Source organism: Mastomys coucha, unplaced genomic scaffold (assembly GCF_008632895.1).
Source record: "Mastomys coucha isolate ucsf_1 unplaced genomic scaffold, UCSF_Mcou_1 pScaffold3, whole genome shotgun sequence".
Lineage (NCBI taxonomy): Eukaryota > Metazoa > Chordata > Mammalia > Rodentia > Muridae > Mastomys > Mastomys coucha.
The window spans coordinates 42344528-42364134 of record NW_022196909.1 but is presented as its reverse complement, the minus strand read 5'-3'; the positions used below and the strand labels follow the sequence as shown (position 1 = coordinate 42364134).

The 19607-nt window shown below is 48.8% G+C and overlaps 1 protein-coding gene across 1 annotated transcript in view; it reads right to left on the bottom strand.

The window, feature by feature from the left end:
- Positions 1–234: 234 nt before the first annotated feature.
- The window catches only part of Ube2g2 (ubiquitin conjugating enzyme E2 G2), a 23619-nt gene continuing 4246 nt past the window's right edge, over positions 235–19607 (bottom strand). Inside the window, exons 2-6 of the mRNA XM_031347652.1 lie at positions 15509–15544; positions 15382–15427; positions 5013–5131; positions 2715–2855; positions 235–1769 (exon numbers count right to left, since the gene is read on the bottom strand). Of these exons, the coding sequence (XP_031203512.1) occupies positions 1657–1769; positions 2715–2855; positions 5013–5131; positions 15382–15427; positions 15509–15544 (455 nt within the window). The 3' untranslated portion in view covers positions 235–1656. The remainder of the gene's footprint in view (positions 1770–2714; positions 2856–5012; positions 5132–15381; positions 15428–15508; positions 15545–19607) is intronic.

The following is a 19607-nucleotide window of genomic DNA, read 5'->3' as shown; positions in this document are numbered from 1 at the left end:
GATAAGATAGCACAGGATAACGGAGTTGGAGAACTCAGTCAGGCATCTATGTCTGGGGGGCGTGGCTTTTGCTGTTCCATCCCTTGTAGAATCTCCTACTGGGTCTCTGGAAGCAAGCCTCCCTCAACCAAAAACACAGACTGCCCTTCATCGTCCCCCAGCAACCTCCATCCAGCCCTGGGGTGACCGAGGCTCGGGTTCCCAAAGATTCCAAGCGAGCACCACACGACACTGTGAGGACAGGTACACAGTTTTATTTAACAGCAATTAAAGTCCACCTCAGAAGAGGGACACCACAGAATTCTTTTTTTTTTTTCATTTAATAAATACAAATGAATAAAAATACTTTGTTTTGCAAAGAGACTGCCTCTCTTCCTCCCGTACTTGCCAGGGAGGCCTGAGGATGGCAACATGCCCTGTGGCCACTGTGTGTGTGGACATCTCCCCACACAGAGTACTTCCTTACAGAGAGGCCTTCTTATCAGAGGCCTACAATACTATTTCGGTACAACTGCCTTCCTGCACCTTCCAACCCCAGACTGTTGCATTTCAAATAGACCGGACTCCCCGTGAGAAGGAAAGCACAAGGTCCCCACAGGTGCCCCCTGGAGCCCCAGAGCTGGGATATTAACACCATGAGACATATACAGTGCTGGCCACTGCCGTGGGCACGGGACAGAAGCAGACAGTGCGCAGGGAGATCTGCGGTACAACCCCAGATAAGCTGCATCTTAAAAATAGAAACTCGGGTTTAAATGTAACCTGTTTAGAAAAGGCCAAGCATCCACTACACTGCAGATCTGTTATTGCTTGTGGGGTCTGCGTGGGCACTGTGGCTCAGCAGGTCCTGCTGTCAGACACCCTCTACCCTGGCCTGCACCACACAAGCTTCCCAGCCCATCCAGTTCAGAAGGAGCTCCTCTGTTGAGCACCTAGTGGCAGATTCCCTTCCAACCCTGACAGCAAAGAGCAATTTGATCCAAGAGCTAAACCTGGTGCAGCTATGATGTGTATGCAGAGCCCTCAGGTGAGACCCACACTAAAGCTCTGGCGGTCCCACCTGTCGAGTGTGCACCACTAACTCAGACATGGATGCAACCAGAAAAAGCAGCAGTCTTGCTGGCCCATGTCCCCACTTCTCATGAACCCATTTACAAAGCATCCCCTGGAAGGGGCTACGGTGACATCTGTGACACACACAGCAAGCCTCTGTCACCATGCCAAAGGCAACCTAGGCTTCTAAGTGCAAAGTGTCAAAAGAAGCTCAGAATGCTTCCTGGGACAGCTGGGAACTGAGAGGCGGGGACAACAGGCCTGCACTGCTTTTTCTAAGGCCCCATGTCCTCAGAGGGAGCAGCATTGGTATCCAGTCCCTGGCAGACGACAGGAAGGGACAGAGGTGAGGACCCCGTGGCTGGGAGAGGTAGTAAGGATAGCCCGGGCCCTCCCCGAGGCGCGCGTGGCAGGAGAAGTCTTGCAGCACAGCGGCTGTCATTATCCCAGTCATGATCTAGGGAGCTGCCCCACTGGGGTGGAAAGGAAGAAACAATGGGGGCTGTGGCTCTGCAGCTGCCAGTGTTGGTGTTGGCACGGCAGCACTGTCGCCACATGTTCTTGAGGACAGCGCTGGACTGCTCAGTGTGACACGGGGTAGCCTCAGAGCCCCAGAGACTTCTGTACGATCTGCTTGGCGATCTTGTAGAACTGCTCGCGGTCATCCCGCCACATCTTGGAAGCATCTACGTTCGCTCCACTCTCGTCGTTGGGCTCTGAGAAGAAAGGAAACTGAGTGACAGCAGAGTGAGCAGCCCCACCCCCATTTCATCTCAAGACACCACAGATCTCCAGAGGGTCACTGTGGGCAGGAAAGGGGACTTCTGCCTGAGGAAGGGAGGCTGGGCCAGCCCCTTAGGGGACAGGGACTCCTTTCTCCCACACACCCAACTTCTCTTATCTGAACCCTGCTCCTTCTGTGCCTCCCCAGACACTGTGGCCATGCTCTGGTCAGCAATGCAAGTCCTCACACATGAGCTGAGGGCTCTGGGGCCCTTCAGCCCCTCTCAGCTCACCCATTCTCTTGGCTGGGAATGTCCAAGTGGCCGACACCAGACAGCATCAATGCTTTGCTCCTATCCCAATCCCAGCACCCACCAGCTCCACACGATAGTCCTTCTAAGGCACAACTGAGGAGTGGCATCCAATGCAGCTCCCAGGCTGCCCACGAGGCTCAGTCCCAGGGCTCCTGCCCCTGGGTAGCTGATCCTCAGCCCCAAATGCTTCCTCCTCCCTTGTCAATCTTGGCATCCCAACTCATCCCAAAGTAGCCACTGCAGGTCATCCCAACTCATCCCAAAGTAGCTTCTGCAGGTCAGGGTTACTACACTGGCCAGTTACTATGGCTGGGTTTGTAAGCTCTTGAAGGCACTGCACACTGAGGTATCTGTTGCACTGAGCATTAGACCCCTGCACTGTGACACACAGTGGGGCCCCAATAAATCAGAATGCCAAAGATGAGAGACTAGCAAACTGCAGCCAACCACTGAGGATACACTGGCCAGTCTTACAGTCTATAACCCTGGAGGTGTGCTCACACTTGTGACGTACAGACCTGAGGATACACTGGCCAGTCTTACAGTCTATAACCCTGGAGGTGTGCTCACACTTGTGACGTACAGACCTGGTACAAACCCAGAAAAGAGAAGGCCCAGGCTCACCTGCCAGCATGCTCACCACGGAGAGCAGGATCTTCTCCACACTCTGCACTGGGCTCCACCGCTCAGCACTGCTCTCGTAACCCATGGGATCATCACCGGGAGCGTGCAGGATGGAGATGCAGACTCTGCCATCAGGGTAGACTGCAAAAGTCAGAGACGGCGTCACTGTGTGAGGAAGCTCTAGGCAGAGGCCCAGCTGTGTGTACAGCTGAAACACAGTTTCCTGTAGGCACAGATCCCAGAGAAGCCTGCCAGCAGCGGGCCAGACCTGCAGCGGACTGATCGGGTCCTGTGGTCACTGACAAGGAGGCTTGGGACCAGGTCTGTCTAACACAGACCAGTCACAACTGGATTCTACCTTGTTACATATTTCTCTGAGCATTATCACCAAAAGGAGGAAGTGAAAGATGTGTGGTCAAGTATTCCAAACTCAAGTTCCCAGAGAGCAAGATCCTTCCTGGGGCCTGCAGAGCAGGTGTTTAGACATCCCTAACTCAAGTGGCGGGGCCACCCCCACCACCAGAGTCCATGTCCGTGTAGCTGGAGCAGAGGCAAAGCAACTGAATTCCTTAAGTGCAGAGAAAGGGAGGCATTTAGCACCAGACCTGGTGCAAAATTATTTTTATAAGATACAAAGACATCCATCTGGGCTGGAGAGGCGGCTCGGCAGCTATAAGTACTGCATGCTCTTCCAGAGAACCAGAGTTCCATTCCCAACACCCACACGGTGGCTCAGAGCCGTCCTTAACTCCCAGGGATCTGACTCAGTCTTCTGGCCTCTGTCTGTTACAATAGCATACTTACAGGCAAACATTCATACAAGTAAAACTGAAATTAAAAAAAAAAAACCCTGGTGTCAAGTAAGTAAATGTTTTATTTTTACAAAATAGAATATTCTACTTGAATTTCAGCCCCACAGGCAAAAAGATCAGGATTATCAGTGGCAATGAAAAACATTTACAAGAAACACTATCCTAAATGCTATCATTCAAAATACAACACTCTGTCGGTTTCTCTTATGTAAGTTTAGCATGGGCACACGTGCATGGAATTCAGCACTTGGGAGAGAGAGACAGGAAGACCATCCTGAGTAATACAAAGCCTCCATCAAATTTCTCTTATGTATAATAGTGACTTATAAAAGAAGAAAGAAGCCGGGGCTGGCGAGATGGCTCAGCAGGTAAGAGCACTTACTGCTCTTCCGAAGGTCCTGAGTTCGGATCCCAGCAACCACATGGTGGCTCACAACCATCTGTAATGAGATCTGACACTCTCTTCTGGTGCGTCTGAAGATAGCCACAGTGAATTACGCCAGAGCGAGTGGGGCCAGCAGAGGTCCTGAGTTCAACTCCCAGCAGCCACACACATGATGGCTCACAGCCATCTGTACAGCTACAGTGTACTCATACACATAAAATAAATAAAATAAATCTTTTAAAAAAAAAAAAAAAAAAAGCAAGGCCAGCCTGGTCTACAGAGTGAGCTCCAGGACAGCCTGGTCTATATAGAGAAACTCTGTCTCGAAAAACCAAAAGAAAAAAAAAAGAAGAAGAAGAAGAAAGCCCTAATCCCAGTCAGGGCACAGTCGCTGACAGCATCATGGCCCCTTCTAGACAGAGGTGGAACTCAGAGCATGAGTGAGGCCTCGCCTATTCCCCAGTCAACCCAGCGCATGTGTCCCCGTCCCGAGCCTAAGTGACAGGAACTGTTTCTCTAGGGATTCCTACCATGTCCAGTGTCCACACGTAGGCTAACTCCAGCGTACTCCGCTGTAGGACCACTGGGCTGGGCCCGCGGTTTAATGTACATGACTTTTGTTGTGTACATGTCTGTGCACTGTACGACAGCCTAGTTCCAGAGAGGCCAGCAGGGGGACCAGATTCCCAGGAGTCTGAGTTGTGAGCAACGATGTGGGTGCTGGGAACCAAATCTGGGTCCTCTGCAAGAGCAGCAAGTGCTTTAAACCACTAAGCCATCTCTCTAGCCCAATTCCAATTGTCCATCACTAAAAATGACAGTGTGACCAATGTAGGCCACAAAGCACCCAAGGCCTGAAAGTTCTAGTAAACCCATTAACACAGGATGGCTGGGCCAACAGCCAGTGTTAAGTGCACACATTTTCCCCTCTACATTAAGCTCCAAAGCGTCACTCCTGGTGCTCACACTGTAACTCATTTGTCACAGCTTCCTGCTGAGAGCCACTGCAGAAGTGTGAGCAGCCATGTGTCTGCAGGCCCTCCCTGTCCCTTCTTAACAGCGTCCCTTCTGCTGCCTTCAAGCGCAGTTACACACACTTACTGTTGGGATGGAACATCTCACACGTGAACCTCATCTTCGGAGGGCTCAAGGGGTAGTCAAGCGGGAAACTCAGGATGGCGGGAAAAACACCAAACTCAAAGCAAGTGTCCTCAGGGCCCCTGCAAACCAGGAAAGAGACACATTCGCAACGCCAGCCGCAACTCGGATGCGGGACAGGGATCTGATCACAGCCTAAAATAAAATGGTGCAAAAACTCTGTGGACCTGCTGCTTTCTCTCCCTGGAGAGCCCATCTCCGTCCATTTCAGCCTGAGGCACAGCCGCAGAGCTTTGCACAGTAACTGCACCACAGAGAAACTCAAGCACACTGTAGGACCTACGGAGGTGACTGTGGGCATGAGGTCCAGCTCCTATGAGGATTCAAGGTGTCAATTTTGGCAGATCGTAATCAAGTAGAGTCTGTACACATAGATGAGGAGCTAAACCTGCCCTTCCCTTCCAAACCTGACTAATGAGACCCATGCCAGCAGTTCAAAGACGGTGGACACTGTCCACTACATACATAGTCAGTAAGGCAGAAATGCTGGCTCTAAGCTTCCTGCATTAACATGGGTGAGATCATCTTGGAACAGCCAACACAGCAGTAAGAAAAGGCCCTGCTCACACTCTCTGAGAGAACCAGGCCCTGCATCAACAGTGAAGTAGGAAGGGTGGCATACCTGACTCAACATCCACACTCACAAGGCAAACACAAGAGGATTTGAAGTTGGACACCAGCATAAACAGCATAGGAAAACAGTTAAAAATTAAAATATGAGCTGGACAGTAGTGGCGCATGCCTTTAACCCCAGCACTTGGGAGGCAGAGGCAGGTGGATTTCTGAGTTCGAGGCCAGCCTGGTCTACAGAGTGAGTTCCAGGACAGCCAGGACTACACAGGGAAGCCCTGTCTCAAAAAACAAAAAACAAAAAAACAAAAAACAAAAAAATTAAAATATATGTTTAAAAGAAAATAAAGAGGGGGCTGGAGAGATGGCTCAGCGGGTAAGAGCACTGACTGCTCTTCAAAAAGTCCTGAGTTCAAATTCCAGCAACCACATGGTGGCTCACAACCATCATAATGAGACCTGACTACCTCTTCTGAAGTGTCTGAAGACAAGTACAGTGTACTCACATATAATAAATAAATAAATCTTTAAATAAAAAAAAAAAAAGAAAGAAAAGAAAGAGCTCTGTTTCCCTGTCTAAGCAGGTCTAAGACAGAAAGACCTCCCCACAGGATTTCCACAGACAGGATCCATGTTAGGCCCATGGCTCCACAGAGAATTGAAGATATTAAATGGAGGGGAAATAAAAAGATATTGATTCAAAAGCCATCTTTACTTAGTAGAAAAGACTTTCTCAATGTACAAACTTTTCTGGATGCAGTGGAGCCTAATGTCTAGAACAACCTGGTCTACACAAGATCTTGTCTCAAAACAAAACAAAACAAAAAACAAAAACTAAGGTGAATTAGGACAGGAGGGGTGACTCAGCTGTCACAGCTCTGCGGGGGACTGAAGTCTGATTTTGAGAGCGACATTGGGGAGCATGTAATCACATTAACTCCAGCTACAAGAGGATCCAATTCTGCTGGCATCTGTGGACACTTGCACTTATGACACACGTGTACATACAGATGCACAAATACACTTAAATTACACAAAATAACTCTGGGGGAAAAGCAACCTGTATCGAGTAAACAGTGGACTCTGCAAAGTGCTTGCTGTGCAGGCTCGAGAACCAGGGCTCACCCCAATCACGAACACAAAGGCAGGGCACTCGACTCTGACCCAGACACTGGAGAGGTGGAGCCAGGGAGGGGAGTCCCCTTGGCTCACCAAATCAGCAAACCCCCGGCCAATGAGAGACCCCGTCCCTAAAATCAAGCTAGACAGCTGTCCTGAGGCTGATGCCTCCACACACAAGCATGTGGCACACATATGCATTTGCATACACACATATGTACATGTACACACACATACCTCACACACAGATGAGACACCTCCATAAAAAACAGCAGTACAAACCTGCTTACAGTTTTGATAAGTTATTTTACAACAGTGATATACAGACGTAAAATGCTAGCTGCGCTATTTATCGCCACGATTAAGAAAGAAAGACAAAATTTAAAAAAGCTTTAATTTCGTTTGCAGTCACACCCAGAGCTTCGAAAGAACAATGCAGTGTCTTGTTAGCCAAGTTTTTCTCAGTGACAAGCCTTGACTGTGGAAAGTGATCTCGTGCTACTTCAAAAAAACAGTGCCTAGCTCTCCTGCTTGGAGGGATGACAAGCAGCCTGACAGTCCCCTGGGGCCCTGGCACCGGGCCAGGGCAGAGGATGCCCTGGGAAGCAGCGTGGCCGCCTTCACAGGGTGTGGTCCAGCTGAGTTTTCCTCGCTCATGCTGTAGGGGGCTGGATGGACCCTGGGCTTTCTGTCCTCTCGGTCGATCTAGCACTAAGGCTGGGTGACTGTCACCTATGAGCACTCACCATCCTTCTGCATTAAGAGAGTCAAGGGGGCTCACCCCTCACCGTGGCACCAAGCCCACAGAGGAGTCACCATGAGCAAGCCCACCCCAAACTGAAGAAGCTTACAGACAAGGATCTGTCACCAAAGTTAAACAGTGGCAGACATGCACACGGAATACTCCGGGGCTTTGATCCCTTTATGTGATCCGTGAGCGTGTGGAGCCGGTAACCAGCGGGCAGCAGGGTAGCATCAGAATGGGGGTCACACGGCAAACAGCTTCATCATGCCACAAGCCCTGGAAATTGTTTAAACAATGGCTGCTCAAGCAGTGTGTTCACACCTCTCCCTAAGGGCCTGTCTGACTGACAGAGAATTGGGCCTTGTACATTTTCATATGAAACTTCTTACTATAAACTTTTATGATACTCAAAAAAGAAAAGTTGGTCAAGGGGCCTGCTGCTATTTACCATTGAGGCACGGGGGTAAGGTGCACAATGCAGTCCCTAAAATTGCAGTCGGAAGGTTAATAAACAAAGATACCATCCTGGAGGTAACCCAGGTTACTTCCAGTTACAGTTACAGTCAGGCATGGTGGTGCACACTATTCTGCCCAGCACTTAGAAGGCAGAAACAAGCAGACCTCTGTGAGTTCAAGTCCAGCCTGGTCTATATGGAGCATTCTAGGCCAGCCAGGAGTACATAATAGAGAAATCCTGCCTCAAAAGGAGAGAAAGAGACAGACACAGACACAAACTGACGTTCTGAGACAGAGAAGCCACCCTGGAGGGCCTCGTTATACCTGGCACCTCTGAGTCTAGAATGAGAAAACAAATGGGCAGTGTCCTTGGAATGAGCTCCGTGGCGTTTGCTCAACGCTTTGATAACAGGTCTTTGTTTCTCATAATAGGGCTTTCTTTAAAATTTAAAAAAAAAAAAAGTCTACTGGGTTGTTCACAGCCTCAGAAGCATGACCCAACATTTCCTCAAGTGCGCCCACATCTGAAATAGCAAAGCTGTGTGTGAACACTCGGGCTTACTACTGGTTTAAACTGGGGTTTTTTTTGCTTTTCTAGCATGCCTGCCACTTGAACAGGTATGCAGGTGGCAAACTGTGCAGGGACAAGCCTGCCAAAGGTAGGGAATGCCACAAAGAGGCCAACTGTGCAGGACAAGCCCGCCAAAGGTAGGGAATGCCACAGAGGCTTCCTGCTCCAGAACAGAGAACAGCCCGACAGAGCTTCTGAACAGGTTTCACTCCCCACTGCTGGGAGTGAAGATCCTCACCCCAAAGACAAGAAAAGAAATTAGACACCCGAAGCACACGCCAATCCCCGGTGCCTACAAACACCTTCCATCCCTGACTGCCAACTCTGGCTACCTTAGATCTCCCAGCAGAGAATCATTGGCTTCTTTGTCTGTGAGAGAATCGTGGAGGACGAGGACCAACTGCCATGTTATCCTTGCTCCAGCTCACTGCCTAACTGAGCCCGTCCTCCAGAGCTGCCTCAGATCATACCAGCAACACACAGGTACACAAGGAACTCCAGCCAGAGCCTGCCTTTCACTGCTAGGTGCTGCAAGGTGAACCCTGTGCCTGAAGACAGAGGCTCAGAGCAGCCTCCTGATGCTGCAGGCTGTTTGACACCTTCTGCCTCTGAACCCCCGGGCAGCTGTTCCTACCTCACCAGGGCCCAGAACATGTGACAAGGAGATGCATGCACCACACATCTGGCCACATGCCAGGCTGATGGGACTGGCTGGCTAGGCAGCAGGGTCATCAGAAACTCATCTGTTCCCAGGATGGACACCACTGTAGGAAGCTGTGACTAGAAAAAGGGGCCGCATGCACCTTTGCTGTCCCAGCAACTTGGATGGATAGGGACACCCTGCTTCTTCTTGGTATTCAAAAGTTTCTTCCAGGGCTAGAACCAGGGTAGTGACAACCAGGGTTTGCTGCATTGGAATTCCAGGTCAACTCTATCCAAAGGAGTCACGGCCACATCCTAATGTCTTTGAGATAGAGACACTACTAAAAAATCTTCAACATACCTGCAGGATTTGAGAGGCACTAAGCCTGTCAACTGTAAGAACTTTACAGTAAATTCTAACAGAACATAGCATTCACTTGTCTAACAAATGCTAACCTTACTCATGCTGGAACATATTCTAATACAGACAGATGTAAGCAAAAAGACAAGCGCCCCCTTCATCCTACGTCCTTCTCGAGAAGACCGAGCACCGAAGTTCTGCAGGCTTTCCTGTGTGTAACTTTAGATTGTATCACCGTGAGTGAGTGAGTGATGGGAATGAAGCTCTCAAGGCTGAGAATCTGAGAACCTGAACAGCCAAACACCACACTTACAATGTTATTCAAACAGCAACATCCTACAGACTCATCTGACGATTCCACAAAACCCCAACAGGAATACTGCAGAAAAGATTGTGTGCATGGAAATTCATGGCACCTGGAACAGCCTGAAGTCTAACAGAAAAAACAAGACTAGAGCTACAACCAGACAGTAAGGTGCATGGCGTAAGGACGGCACACACCTAGGACGTCCAAAACTAAGGCCTGGCATCTTAATCTATACTGACCTTTGACAATGACACCAAGATTACTTACTCAATGGGGAAATTCAACAAAAGGCTCTGAGGCATGAGGACAGCCACAGGCAAAGAGTGCAGGCTGACTGCACTCCACACACACTAACTGAAAAGGATCCAGGATGACTAGAAGTGTGGAGAGCTCCAAGCTACGGGGGTAGTTAGCACTCACTGCCAACCTGACAACATCTGTGCCTACCTAGCAGGTGAGCCTCTGCATCTGTTGGGAGGGTTGATCTGAATCAGGTTAGCAGCGATGGGAAGACCCACCCTAACTGCCACACAAATAAAAAAAGGTGTTAAGGGCCAGAGAGCTGCTCAGTGGTTTAGAGCACTTGCTACTCTTCCAGGAGGCAGGTTTAATTCCCAGCATGCATTCAGTGACCCACCACCATCCTAACTCCAGTCCCAAGAACACCATTTCCCCCAGTCTCCACTGTATCGTGCAGTCTACAGACATACATGGAGACAAAACACTTCACACAAGCCCTCACCCCTCTGCTTCCCGACTCTGATGCTGTGACACCGGCTCACACTCCACCATAATGGACTCTATCCTCAAACTGTGAGCTGAAGGAAAGGATTACCCCTTTCCCTCTCTGCTGGTGCTGTCCTGGAACCTGCTCTACAGACAGGCTGGCCTCTGCCTCCCGGGGGCTGGGATGGAAGGCAAAGGTATGTGCAGCCACGGTCTGTCAATCCTTTCTCTCATAATTTGCTTTTGTCACTATATTTTATCAGAACAATGGGAAAGTAACTAATACAGTTATTAAGCTTATAAAGAAATTAGGAAAGAAAGCCTCTAACCTTTGGTTACATACAATGCTAAAGCACGGTCCACTGAAGGAAACCACCTAAGCAGCTAAAAGGTGGCCCAGCGATTAAGAGCACTTGCTGTTCTTGCAGAGCGCTGAGTTCAGTTCCAAGAACCCACACTGGGCAGCTCACAACCATCTGCAACACCTGCTCCAGGGAACCTGACGTGTCCCCAGCACTTCTGTATTGAAAATGGGGCCACAGCTGGCAGGGTTCCAGGGCCTGGCTTCCTCACTGGGTGAAGGGAATATGAGTGCACAGCTGACCAGGCTGTTGGAGAGTGCCGGGTGCCTCAGGAGGATGGATCTTGTCCCTGGCTAGTCCTCTCCTCCCTTCCTGCTTCCTGGCCACCAACAGGAAGCAGCTTTGTCCCACATGGCTCTCACAAACAGTAAGTTGTTGTCTCTGGCATTTGTCACCATGATGAAAACAGAACAACACAACCAGTGACAAGCCTCGTGTACACACGAGAACCAAGGCATCAAACAGTACCCTCAGTGCTCGGCCTGCACAAATCCAGTGACAGGCCATGCAGGAGGGCAGTGACAAAGCCAGCAGTAAGTATCGGGTTTCCACGGTGTCCACAGGAGGCCCTAGAAACCACCAAGAATCTGAGGGAGGAGAGGCCCCCACTCACCAAAGAATAAAAGCCCAGCCAGCTTTCTGCCAAAACAGCAGGGTGAGACAAACCCACAGGGGGACAGTTAATTCCTTCATAGATGTTCTAAGAACATTGGTAAACGGCCTCTTGTTTGTGAAGGGTCTGGAACAGGACCAAAACCCACAAAGTCACTAGATCTTGAAGCAGGGGAATTCCATACTAACGCAAAAGCCCTATTCAAACACAAACGCGCTCTCCCAAAAACCAGTTCTAATTACTTTTTAAGACAGGTTTTCAAAATATTTAACTTTATACTGTTTATATAAAATTAGTAATAGTTAACTCAACAGACTTTTAACAATGCACTTTTAAAAATCCAAACTAGAGAACTCAGCTATTCTTTACTAAGCGTCTAAACCCATCTACTGTGGATACATAGGAGCCAACACCTTCCAAATATTAGAGTCATCAGGTGCCCTGACCTCTGCAGGCCTCCTAACAACTGCTGCTCCTATGGCAGGCGCGCCGCTCTGAGGGCATATGAGCAAGCACAGGTGTGCCTGTGTTGACACAGGACATGTCAGATGAAACAGACAGGCCACACATCAGTTCACACACATGATCACATGATCATATGCTTCAGTTCACACACATGATCACCTGCTTCTTTAAAAGCAAACAAGGCCCAGGGGCATGGCTGGAGGCCCAGAGTTTGATCCCCAGCACTGAAAAGTAAGTGAAAGAAAAGTAAACGGAGCTCCACCTGCCAGGCCCACAGCAATGACCTGGCTTGGGGCAGCCCTGGCTACAGGCCTCTTCATCCCAGAAAAACAACACAAACATCCCTCTTGTCTGGCTTCAAATTGTGATCTAGTAATCAGCAATTTCCAGAAATGATTCCTAAATTTAAATAAATTTATTATAGAATATTATCAAATTTTCCGGGGTAGGTTTAGTTGGTTGTTTGGGTGGCTGGCTAGCCGATTGTTTTTTTTGAGACAATGTCTCTCATACAGCCCTGGCTGTCCTAGAACTCACTAGGAAGACCAGGATGGCCTCATGCTCATACATCCACTGCCTCTTAGGTGCTGGCATTAAAGGTATGTACCATTACACCCAGCCAGGTATTCTATTTTACTAGCTATTATGATTGTTGTTATGGCCCATGATCAGTTCATGGTTTCCAGCATCTCCCGGAAACTTGGGACATATCCCTCAAGGACACAAGGCACAACTGTACCACACTGCACACAGACTCCAGGGGACTTAGAAGAAATGTGAGCCAGCAGGCAGTAAGGCCTGAGACAGATATAAGTAAGGTCTGCGGTCTTGCTCTCGGTCCTGGATAGATGACTTTAAAATCAACCAAACTCCTTACTTCCACTCAGCTCTCATGCATAAGCTAACGCTCACAGGCAAAAATTACCAGCGCTTTTCCTAGGCCGACCTGTAGGTCTTTAGGAACAAATGTGCCAGGCCTGTAATACCTAGCCAGTCAGCAAGCTGAGAAAAACGGATCAAAAGTTCAAGGCATCCCTGGGCCACAGGAATGAGTTCAAGACCAGCCTGGTGAACTTAGCGAAACCCTGTCTCAAAATTAAAGAGAGCTTGGGCATAGTTGTGTGGCAGTGCTCTGACGCACTTACAGGGTTCTGGGTATGCAGGGGGCGGGGCGGGGCGGGGCGACCGCAATGTGCTATAAGCACAGAAGTAAACAAACCATTCTTGCTCAGAGCTCATGGTCCTATAGCCAACCCTCTTTCCCTATCCTGCCCTCCAGACCAACAAAATCCAACCTGAAACCCTACAACTAGTTGAAATCTGCATTCACTAACAAGGAACTGATTACAGAGTGCAGTTTCCTCAGGCTAACCTAACTTCATTTTCTTGCGCATCTAAAGTAGAAAGAAGAAAGTCTGGACCAGAGAACATTAGAGCCAGAGTCCCACTGTTTCTATTTCCAAGCAACATGACTATAAGTTAAATATCACAAAATCTAGCTTGGGGCTAGAAGCCACGAGCTCACTCTGGAACAAGAGCAATGCAAGAACTGGGAGCCAGAGAAGGCAAACAGGCAATGAGAAGCAGAGGTGGGGAGGGGAGGAGAAGGGGAAGGAACAACCCCTGGCTCTTCAGCTGCAATGCTATTCCTGCAGGTCCCTAGGACCCCGTGCTTACCTGCCGCTGTGAGGGCCCTGTTCCTACTAGGAAAGCCACCCATACTATTTGAGGCTCATTTACCATGACCACTGCATGAGATACAGATATATATATATATAAGATAGATAGATAGATAAAAATACACATGTTGTTTTGTTTAGCTTCCTGGTTTCTAAGTCCTTCCTCTGGGTCAGGCTTCAGCATTCAGACAGACCACCCAAGTTGGGTCATAAAGAAATACTCTGACTTAACTTTCTCTATGATAGGTGCTAAGACCATCCTCCTTCCGGAAGGGTCTGGCTCGCGACCTTGATAAAATAATGTACAAAGGGAGGCCAAGCAAGTTAAGCGGACAGGCCAGCTGAGCTCGCACACAGGCTGCCAGTCACACACGCTGTGATTGGTATCAGAGAAGGAGAGAGTGGTGCCTGAGGGTGGGGTCGGAGCCTCTGGACAGCCAGCATATGGCAGCTCACAGGAAGACCAACAAGAATCCACCATGTGCTACGGAGCACCACAGGGACAGAGCTGTGCTCAGGACTCTTCAAGACCTTGCCCAGGATCTCTTCACTGAATATTTGTTTGCTTCAAAAAGCTCTTTGTAAGGGCCAGAGAGATGACTCAGCAGTTAAGAGCACCTGCTCCTCTGGTAGAAGACCCAGGTTCAATTCCCAGCACCCACATCAGGCAGCTCATAACTGTCTGTAACTCCAGTTCTAGAGACTCTGACACCCCCCTTAACCTTCACACACACCAGGCACACATACAATACATGGGCACACATGTAGGCAAAACACACATACTCATACAGATACTTCAGAAAACAAACCCAAAGCACTCTATAAGAAACTATAGATGGAGCTGAGCAGTGGTAGCGCACGCCTTTAATCCCAGCATTTGGGAGGCAGAGGCAGGCGGATTTCTGAGTTCGAGGCCAGCCTGGGTTCCAGGACAGCCAGGGCTACACAGAGAAACCCTGTCTTGAAAAACAAAACAAAAAAAAAGAAGAAGAAAAGAAACTGTAAATGTGAGTGAAGTGTTTCAGGGAGCTGCTTCAATGATGGAGTCATCTGAACCCCAACTTGTAGCTAACCAGAAGTCCCAGACACCCAGACGTAAGCCTGCAGAGAGGCTGTCACGGGGACAGAAACCTCTGGGTCGTGCCACTCTCCGGGGAAACAGTGTCGTGACTGCACTGGGTCAAAGCACACCGGCAGCCGAGTGGTGGGGACACAGAAGCACTCGCAGGGCTGTCCGTAAAGTGAAAGCAAAGGGGTGATGAGTAAGGCATTGCTCTTTCCTAAGAGTACCGCACACTAAAATCACCATCTGGGCTGGGTGCTGGCGGAGCACACCTTAAATCCCAGCACTCGGGAAGCAAAAGCAGGTTCAAGGCCAGCCTGGTCTACAGAGTGAGTTCCAGGACAGCCAGGGCTATACAGAGAAACCCTGTCTTGGAAAAAAAAATACTAAATAAAAAGTTTTTAAAGATACTATTTTGAAACTACGTAGAGCTAATATTTACAACTAAATTTCCCACTGGCTCTAAGGAAATGCTACCATCTCCTTTGGCTCCATGCTTGCCCAGCGTCTGCCCAGTAACAGCTGGAATACAAGGCCCACTTGAGCCAGCAGCAGTTCAGAGTTCAACATTTAGAGATTCTTATGTCTAGCTTCCAGTAAAGCATGGGAAAAAATGCAATTCACATAACTTACATGATCAATGCCTCCCATTCAAAAAAATTCTCTTCATTCATGGGGCCTGCAGGGGAAGAAAAAAATAATTAGAAGACAGCTTTGGCAATTGGAAGGAAACCATAATGAAATTTCCCAAGCCCCTTACCTGCCACAATTCCTTCTGGAGGATTCAGGGTTAATTCTATAAAGGTAAAGAACACAGCCATTACCAAACAGAATGTGTGTTACATTGTCACTAGCAAAGTACTTCCATGAATCATATATATAAAGTACAGACCACAGGGGACACATCTTCCAAGAGGTGCCTCTTGGCTCCAAATTAGTGCCCAGGCCTGAAACCAACATGGCCCCGAGCAGCTCTTTACACCAGTGACATGTGGAAACAAAGGGGGTGGGCGGACTGCCTCCCAAAGTGTTCCTGCCAGCTCCTCTGACAAATGCTCATGGGTCTAAAATGGGTTATTTTCTAATTAAATGGCATTTCCTAACATTTTAAGAGTTGGCACAAACCTCTCTGAATGTGACAGCAGAAAGATGAGGCCAAGCTCAGGTTGCAGGGAGACTGACATAATCAGATTGACCACTCTCTAGATCAGCGACTGATTGTGTCACCACCCTGCAGAAGCTCAGACAATGGCAGACAAGCCCACTAACAGGGTCACAGCTACTTCAGGCCAGTGGCTGCTGAAGAGCAGTGTCCAGCTCTGCTACCAAGTGGCATGTCAACTCTTGGCAGCACGATTTTTACCTATGTCGTGTTCTGGTCTGGGGTATGTCCCTAAGAGTCAAGGTTTGAAAGCAGGGGAGCAGAAGTGGGGTGAGGAAGAATGCAGGCTTTGTTAAGAGGTGGAGGCATGACGTAGTGTGTGACATTGGGTGTATGACCCCAGAGTTACAGAAGCGGGTAGCTGCTTTCTGGTTTCCTGCTCCAGGTGTGATCACACCCTCATATGCGATCCTACACTCAAACCACAATGTGGGCCACCCGCTACCCTCCCACAGGCCCTGCCCTTGTACTCTGAAATCCAAAAATATGAGTTTAAAAAAACAACTGAACATCACTATGTAAAACTTAGACTGGCTGGAACTCATTATGTCCCAGGTTGGCCTCAAACTTGCAGCTACACTATGGCCTCTGCCTCCCAAATGAGAAATGTGTGTGCGCACACCACTGTGCCCAAGTGAACATTTCTGCTTAATAAAGTTACTCATAGCCGGGCGGTGGTGGCACACGCCTTTGATCCCAGCACTTGGGAGGCAGAGGCAGGCGGACTTCTGAGTTCGAGGCCAGCCTGGTCTACAGAGTGAGTTCCAGGACAGCCAGGGCTACACAGAGAAACCCTGTCTCAAAAAAAACCCAAAAAACAAAAAAAGTTACTCATATGGAATATTGTTATGGTCATGACCAACAGATGAATGTAGCCTATGGACACATTTGGAAAAATGGCGAATGGAAGGAGAAGGAACAGCCACATAAGGACAGGTCAGAACCTGCCCTTAAGAAAATCAGGCCAGAATGCACTCTGCCAAGGACACACAAGACCTACAGAGCCAGATGATGGTCTCTGCAAAACAAAACATTACTAAATCTCTGCCAAGTAAGGTCCAGGCAGAGATCACAAACAGATCATCCAAAGGAACTGAAAGCTAGTAAGAAATGGCGAGGTGGTCAACGCTGCTGAGGTCAACCTCCATCCTTCCCTGAACTAGTTTCCACACACATGCAGTCAGAACGTAAGTCTTGCACAGTGCAAACTCAAGAGAGAACATGCGGACACAGAGAGACATGGCCACTCTAACAGGAAGATACTAGATGAGTGAGGTCACCTTGGATTTCACAGAACAATCAGGGCAGGGAGTACTTCCCACTGCCCACCCTGATGCCCCTTGCCGTAGATTAATAAGCTGTGGAAAGGCAAAGAGGAAAAAAAAAGGGTTGGTGATGGTGGGAAGGAGCATCCAATATTAACAGCATATCCTGTCGTGGGCGCATTCAGCACAGGGAACTATAGCAGGCCCTGGAAGGGACCCGAGGTCCCACAGCATGAACCTCTAAGTCCATGTAGACTCTGATGTGCACTCAACTTTGTTCTCATAAAGGTAAGCAATCCATTACCACAGGCTGGGACAGGTACAATGTGGGAAAACCTACAAAGGTAAAACAGCGCCAGACCACCTTAGGGGCTTTTGGCCATTAACCCAAAAAAAAGGAAAAGAGGGTAAGTTGAGAGACACACAACAGAGGACGTGACTACGTCCAACAGGGACAGCCTGAGTCTGATGCCCAGTGGGCTCACGATGGAAGAGAACTGGTTCCCACATGAGTGCATGTGTGCACTTCCACACTCCAGCACACATGATAATTAATGTAAATAAAAATATTGCCGGGGAAAAGTGGATGAGAGGCTGGAGACGACTCAGTGATTAAGAGAATTCACTGCTCTTACAGGGAGGGGCCCAGGACGGCTCCCAGCGCCCACATGGCAGCTCACAACTATCTGTAACTCCAGTTTCAGGAGACTCAACACCCTCTTCTAGCCTCTGTAGGCACTGTACTCAGGTGTGTCCTGTAATTCATGCAGGCAAACACTCATAAGGTAACAATACGATTTTTTAAGTGAATGAGAGTGTCCGGGAGATGAAGAAAGACAGACAGAAAGGAGGACAAGAGCACTGGTAGTCAGATATGTGCATACTTGAAGGAAGCGAGGCAGAGGACATCAGGTACCATGAAGGGTGTGAGCACACACTGGCAACACAGCTACTCTACAGAGTCCCTCTGGAGCTTCTCACAGGAACAGATGGCTTCCCAAGCTCTCATCTTCAGTCGTCTGAATCTAGCACTTCACAAAGGAGGCAGATAGATTCTGAGTTGCTGAAATATGGGGCTGGGAAGAGACCTGATGCTGTGAACTAAGGGCACCCGGGGCAAAGTGAAGCCAAGCTGTATGCTTTGTGGGAGTCCCCTCTGGACTATTCCCGGAACGCTATTCCCTCAAGCCTGCAGCTGAGGAACCCAGGCTCCGTTTGCTATCCAGCAGTGACCCCTGCTGGTCAGAGACAAAGTGCAGTCAACAGCAGGCAGGCCTCAGGACAATGTGCACAGGTTCCACAGTTCCACATGCAGTGATAAACACAAGTTCCTGAAGAGAAACAATTACTAACCAGATCAGAAACTTTCAAAGACCACTTCCTGAGTGTGGTGATTTTTTTAAAAAACTATTTTTCTTAAAAGAAGCTTAAATAGCCACCACACAAACAAAATATAAACTGTTCTTGAATTTGGTGATTCCATTTCTAGAAGCCTTGACTGATAAAAACAAGAAAGATGGCTGCAGAGCTAATTCCTTCAAGAAGCTGAGAAAATACGAAAGCCCCAAGGTCTACAACAGGAGACCAGGGAAATCTGGGGATCACATCAGCACGTTCCACACACTGCAGAGGAATTCTGGACATGCTGAGGAGACAACCGGGGGAGAAGAAACTACATGTCAAGTAAGGTTACAAGGCCAGGTCCTAATCCAACCTTCCGTGTCCTCGATGAGGCCTTAGGTAAGCAAGGTCTCCAAGATGAGTTCCAGGTCAGCCAGGACTACATGGAGAAACTCTGAGTTAAAAACAAACCCAGGGGCAGAGTGCCAGTGAGACTAGACAGAGCTACACTGAACAACTGGGTGGTTCCTTCTACACTAACCAGGCATCTATGCAGGAGAAACCAAAGTGTGATTCCAGAGAGACAGCACACGATGTTCCCAGCAGATCTTGTTGTCACAGCCAAAAGTTGGCAACATCCCACGATCATCAGGAAGCAAATGTTTAAACAGTGCAGCCTGACCATGCAATGGGCAATGACTCTACATTTAAAAGGACACTGTTGGGCTGGAGAGATGGCTCAGCAGTTAAGAGCACTGGCTGCTCTTCCAGAGGACCCAGGTTTAGTTCCCAGCACTCACACAGCAGCTCACAACTTCAGTTCCAAGAGATCCAACTCCCTCCTCTGGCTTCTGCAGACACCAAGCATGAACTGTGGCTTGAACTGTGTGTCAGTGATTACAAGTGAGGCAGTGGGATCATTTTGCATACACAAAAGGCCATCTCTGCCTTTTGTTCCCAATGTCTGTCTCTGGATGCACAGGCAAAAAACCATATGCATAGAATAAAACTAAAACCTTTGCCGGGCGATGGTGGTGTACGCCTTTAATCCCAGCACTTGGGAGGCAGAGGCAGGCGGATTTCTGAGTTCG